Below are 5809 nucleotides of genomic sequence, written 5' to 3' on the forward strand. Positions count from 1 at the left end.
AAAGCGTGCTTTTCATGGGGAACCAGCTTCACCATTCCCGCGCTCAGGGTTCTAGCTAAGGAACGCGTTACACTCTGGCTCGCAGGTGGTTTAAATATTCACACGAAAACTATATCTTACTATCTGGTCAAAGAAAAATACTTTGCGTTTCTGGCGGTTCCCTGAAAACATTCAGAATTGGGGAAGCTATTTGGAAAAGAAAAAAATAAATAAATAAAAATGAAACAAAGCCAGAGAAAACCCTAAAATTTATCCGACCGAGGAGCCTGCTAAAAATTATAGCGACTGGTTTGCATGCGTGAAAACTAAAGGTGTAATAACTAAAAGAGATTTTCATGGACAAATATGTATGTTAGAAGGAAGGACAAAAAGCGCAAAAGATGCTTTGATAAATTTGTCCCCAAGAAAGCTTATGGTAAAAAATAATTAAATAAAAAAAAATAATAACGTGAGTAATTCTGTTGTCAAAGGTTTGCAAAATTACAAACTAACATTTTTAAGGTGAAATTGATGTGGAAGTAGATTGAGCCACCGGGATGGAGAACGAGGTAAAAAAAAAATCTATACAATTATATTGTCGATAAAATATAATGAATTAATTAATCCTTTGCCAATGAAGGATCAAACGTGTCCTGGGCCCAGAATAGCTGGGAGCTCTCATAAATACACATATGTTGCGTACATCAGCACAGATTAATTTTCTTCCAGACTACCCTAGGCTCATTTATCCGGGAAGGAAACCCATTTCCCTGGGAATCATTTCCAAGAGAACGGATCTGCCTTAAATCGCCAAGAATTTCCCTGCGCGTTTGTGTTTTGTTTGTTTGGGGTTTTTTTCCTCAAACGTTTGGAAATCGCTGCAGCAAGCGTAGCGCCCTTGCGCTGCTTTTTGAGTTGGGATCAGGAACAAACTTGAGGGAGGAATTTAAGAAGATGTATGTGTGGCGGGGGTGGGGGGAATGGTACCTTGCGTGGTAAACTGGGCAGAGTCGGGTCGCGGGTAGGGGCCGCCGCGTCGCCAGCGCGCAGTTCCGCGGTGGCCCCTACCCGCGACCCTGCCCTGCGTGGGCGTGTCGGCGGGCGGTGCTGCCCAGCCCTGCAGATCGCGGATTGGGTGCGGGGAGGGAACGACGGCTGCTGCGAAGCCCGGGAGTGTCTCTGCCAGAGAAAGTTTTGGGGAGGGGTGGCTATCTCTCTCTCTCTTTTTTTTTTTCCTGTCTTCCCCCAGTGCGAGGCAAGGGGGTTTGGTTTGGGTTTGTTTTGTTTGTGCCGCTCTGCTCCGAGACCGCTCGCTCTCTCTCCGTCTCGCCGTGGGTTGTGGGACATTCTTCCTTTTTTTTTTCTTTTTTTCTTTCTTTTTTTTTTTTAAATTTAAAAAAAAAATTTGGTGGTTATTTTTTTCTCGCTTTGCCCCCTCAGCTGCCTCGCTGCTCGCTATCCCTCCCCATGCTCCCGGGGCAGCGGGAAGCTCCGCGGTGCGTACCCCGGAGCTGAGCTGCGGAAGCACGTAGTCCCTTTCCCCGGGCAGGATGTACACGGCCGGGCTGGCTCCGTTCTACGCCTCCAACTTCAGCTTGTGGTCAGCGGCTTATTGCTCGGCATCGGGGCCGGCAGCCGGCAGCTGCTTCCCGCTGGACGCCTCGGCAGCGAAGAAACCTTCTTTCTGCATCGCCGACATCCTCCACGCTGGCGCTGAAGCGGCAGGAGGACCCGCAGACAGCCTGCCCGGAGCTCCCGGTACCGGCATACCGGCAGCGCTGGGAGCCGTTCACCACGGCGCTCCCTTCCACGCTACCGCCTCTCCGCTCCGGCCCACGCCCGTTGTGGCCCCAGACGCCCCTTCCACCGCCTTTCCGCCGCGCCTCTCGCCGCTCTCCGCCGCCTACCACTCCCACCACCACCGCCCCACGCAGCACCGGTCCCCCGCGGCGGCGGCAGCGGCAGCAGCGGGCGGCGGAGGCGGCCCAGCCCCGGCCCGGCTGCCCGGCGGCCACACGCACGGCTCGGCGCCGGCGCCCGCCAGCAAGGACCTGAAATTCGGCATCGACCGCATTTTATCGGCGGAGTTTGACCCCAAAGTCAAGGAAGGCAACACTCTTAGAGGTAGAGAAATGGGCTTGTCTGCTTTCTGCTCTAGCGTTCGTCGTGCTTTTTTATTTATACTATCACAATTTCTAAACAATATCACGTTTTCTAGCGCTTTGAAAATGTTTCTGTCTAGCCAAGAAATGAGTTATTAAAAATCCAGAGCGTTATAAACCCGAGTTCCTAATAGCCCTCACTAAAATATCCTTCCCCGACCCCACCCCCGAATCCGCGCATGGCATCAGCCCATGCCACCGGGCTAGGAAAAATAGGAATAGCGTAAAAATAGCGAGCAGAACGGTCTCCGGGCCCGGGGCGGGCGAGGGCACAGCCCGTTGTAAAGGCTTTCGCTGCAATCCCTCTTCCCCCGCGGTATGTAAGCATCCCGACTAAGGCAGGGATGTCCCCCAGGATGTCTGGTTACCGGGGCACGGTCGCCTTTCCAGAAGAGAGCCCCTGGGGCAAGGAGGCGGCTGCCCAATTCCCCCGGAGCGTGCCGGGGTGTCGATTTTGACCGCGATGTAACAGAGCTCTCCTTGTTCCTGTGCTCGCAGATCTGACCTCCTTATTAACTACCAGCCGCCAAACTGGGGTTCATGTCCCCAACTTGCAGCCTTCCGCCGGCCAGTTCTTCGCGTCTCTAGACCCCATTAACGAGGCCTCTGCTATTCTGGGTCCCTTAAACACAAACCCAAGGAGCTCAGTTCAGCACCAGTTTCAAGACACTTTTCCAGGTACATCTCGTCCCTCGTCGACCCTCCTGGGGCTCAGGGCCCTCCTCCCTGGAGCAGCCTCCGATCCAGGCGCTCTCCCCTCGGAGGGACGCGCCAGGCGCTTTTGGAAGGCCGTGAAAAGCGTTGTTTTCTAGCGAGGCTCAGATTTTGGGCGAAAGCCGGGCTGTGTGGGGGGAGAAAGAGTCGGCTAGGACCTGACCCCAGAGTTTCATCCCATCCAGTATCAAAATAATACCTGAACCGAGAGAGAAGGGGTGGAGAGGGGGGAGAGGAAGAAATTCGGGTCCAAATCGCTCCATCCTTGACCGAGGGAGCAGATACTGACAGGACCCCTGTCAGGCCCCCCCCTAGCCCAGGCCTTCCCCACACACTACAGTCCGGATGTTATTTTGATCGATTTGAGGCTGCCTTTTAGGCATCGATATTAATAACAACGTCTTCCTTTCTGTCCCCCCGTTTTTCTCCCTTCCAGGTCCATATGCAGTTTTAACCAAGGACACGCTGCCCCAGACGTACAAGAGGAAACGTTCCTGGTCCAGGGCTGTTTTTTCCAACCTGCAAAGGAAAGGTTTAGAAAAACGGTTCGAAATCCAGAAATATGTCACCAAACCAGACAGAAAGCAACTGGCGGCAATGCTGGGGCTGACAGATGCTCAAGTAAGAACATCTTCGGGTTTATTTCAAATTTTACTTCCATTTTAGAGGGGTATTGGAGGGGTGGTGGAGATGTTGAAAAGCGGTTTCCCTTCCTTAATCTTTGGTGGGGCTGGTTAAGGAGTGGGACTTTGCCCCCATCATCTCCTGTGAGCCCCGATTTCATGGCTCGACGCAGAGCTTTTGCCTTTGTTTTGGCCAGCGAGGAGCAGGGAGAGGGGAGCAGGGCCGGGACAGGTCATCAGTTTGCGCCTTACTGAAGAGGGAATGTAGGTCAAAGGAAGCAGAAACAAACACACTATTTTAAATGTACTTTTTGGTTTTAATTTCCCCCCTAAATCTCTCCCTGCCATGTTAAATCCTTAGTTCTGGGGAAGTGGAAAATGTCCTTCAAACGGAATCATTAAACACCACTCTTTAATGATTCCACTATTGAAGGCCCACAGCTCACAGAATTGAATAACGCTGTGGTTTCTTGAGCAAGATCGGGCTTCCTGGAGAAGAAGTAGAAAGACGGTGGGGGGGAAACAACAAACACCAACAGAAAAAAAAAACCAACGACCAAAAATAAGCAAACAAACAAACCAGGGAGTGGGGGACGTTTTGTATTAAAACATGCAAACTAGAAGGAGGAGGGGGAAAACTATATTAAAACCACCTTAGTGGCGTTAATCGTGTAGGCAGAGGGTGGTGAGGAAAGAGAAAGGCGCATCTCTTTCTCTTCTCGCTGCCCGTCCCCGGTGGTGGAAGGCGCGGGGCCCGGGTGCTGCGGGGCGCGGTTGGGGCCGTGCCGCCCGTCTAAGGGCGGTGCGGCCGCAGGTGAAGGTGTGGTTCCAGAACCGGCGGATGAAGTGGCGGCACTCCAAGGAGGCTCAGGCCCAGAAGGACAAAGAGCTGCCGCCAGAACCGGAACCGGAGCAGACGGCCCAGCGAGCTGCCGGACCACCAGCCGCTACCGGCGAGCCCGAGCGCAGCCCCAGCCGCTCCGAGGGCGACAGTGACAGCAGCGACGCCGACTCCCTCGACATGGCCCCCAGCGACACGGAACGGACTGAGGGCACTGAGCGGAGCCTGCCCGCCGCCGGGCTCGGCAAATCCTCCGGTAGCACCGGCCTCCCTTCCCCGCCGCCACCTGCCTCCGCAGCCAGTCCCGAGCCGCGGAGTGGCCTATAGACGGGGCGGCCACCGCGGCCAGGACCTGCGCCGTAATTTATCTGCCTTCCTCCGCCCCGGGAGCGCGGCACCGGCCTACTCCCTCCTGCGGCCAACGCCCGGCCCGGCCCGGCCCGGCCCGGGGAGAGACGCCGAGGATGTCGGTAGAGCGGGGAACCTCGGCCCTGGGATGGCTGGACGTGAGGCGGCTGCCTCTCCCTCCACGCTGCTGGAAGGACAGCGGGATATCTCCTTCTATTTTTTTTTTATTTTAAATAATTTTATTTTGTTCTCCATCTCCCGCCCCTTGTCCTCTCCAGGAAAATCCAACTCCGAAGAACACGCTCCAAAATCCCTCTACCCAATCCACCTCTCCCCAAACAATTTACAATGTGAAGTATTTTGCCAACGTTCCTCATCGGTTGCAACTTGTTGCTTCGAATAATCCGGCCAAGAAATACTGCACTGACGAAATATATAAATATATATATATATATATATATATCTCCTGTAAATAAAATGTTTGCTATGGTTTGTAACCACGTCAGTCTGTTGAACAGGGGAGAGGGGCTGCTAAGGTTATTCCAACTCCTTTCGCCCCGCATAAAGGCAGATGCTGTCCCTGCTCCTCTCCTTCAAAGAACCTCTCGCGGCAACATAGCCTTTTTGTTGTTGTTGTTGTTGTTGTCTTTAAATACTTCTCTCCCTCTCTCCTTCTCCCCACCCCCCTTCCTTTTTCTAAAGAAGGCGGTGACAGGGACCGGATTTGATTACGCAAAATTGTGCCTCAGGAGAGAAAGTTCCTAATTGCATTTGTAGGTCCTCATGTGCGTACATAAGTATCTATGTATTTTGTGAGGTGGCTTGGTTTCTGATGCAAGGCGCGGATGGACTGTTAGAATCCCTGACACTCTCGGGGGTGCTGCCGAGGGCCGGCTGGGCCGGTTTTGGGGTGCTGCAATGGGGTGGTGTGTGTTTGCTTGGCTTTGGTGTTGCTCAACTTCGCCGTGCCCCCGCGGTAGGGTGGGAAGGTGACATCAAAATGTGGCTGTGCGGTTGGGGGGAGGAAGGCCGGGGGGGTGTGGGGGGAAGGGGAGAGGGCTCGCTGTGACGTCAGGCAGGCGCTCTGCGTGACTCGGGGGCGGCGCTGAGGCAGAGCAGCTGTGGCGGGGGTTGCCTGAACC

General features: G+C 54.0%; 1 protein-coding gene across 2 annotated transcripts; it reads left to right on the forward strand.

Moving 5' to 3' along the window:
- Positions 1-1394: 1394 nt before the first annotated feature.
- HLX (H2.0 like homeobox) lies at positions 1395-4752 on the forward strand. 2 transcript variants are annotated; one of them, XM_009900085.2, is made up of 4 exons: positions 1395-2103; positions 2640-2819; positions 3292-3476; positions 4293-4752. In XM_009900085.2, exons 1-4 carry the CDS (start codon positions 1530-1532, stop codon positions 4644-4646), a joined length of 1293 nt encoding a protein of 430 aa, XP_009898387.2. In that variant the 5' UTR covers positions 1395-1529; the 3' UTR covers positions 4647-4752. The 2 variants fall into 2 exon arrangements, with proteins under 2 accessions (XP_009898387.2, XP_054024041.1); XM_054168066.1 differs by lacking the exon at positions 2640-2819.
- The last annotated feature ends 1057 nt before the right edge of the window (positions 4753-5809 follow it).

The sequence above is a fragment of the Dryobates pubescens genome, chromosome 2 (assembly GCF_014839835.1).
Source record: "Dryobates pubescens isolate bDryPub1 chromosome 2, bDryPub1.pri, whole genome shotgun sequence".
NCBI classification, from domain to species: domain Eukaryota; kingdom Metazoa; phylum Chordata; class Aves; order Piciformes; family Picidae; genus Dryobates; species Dryobates pubescens.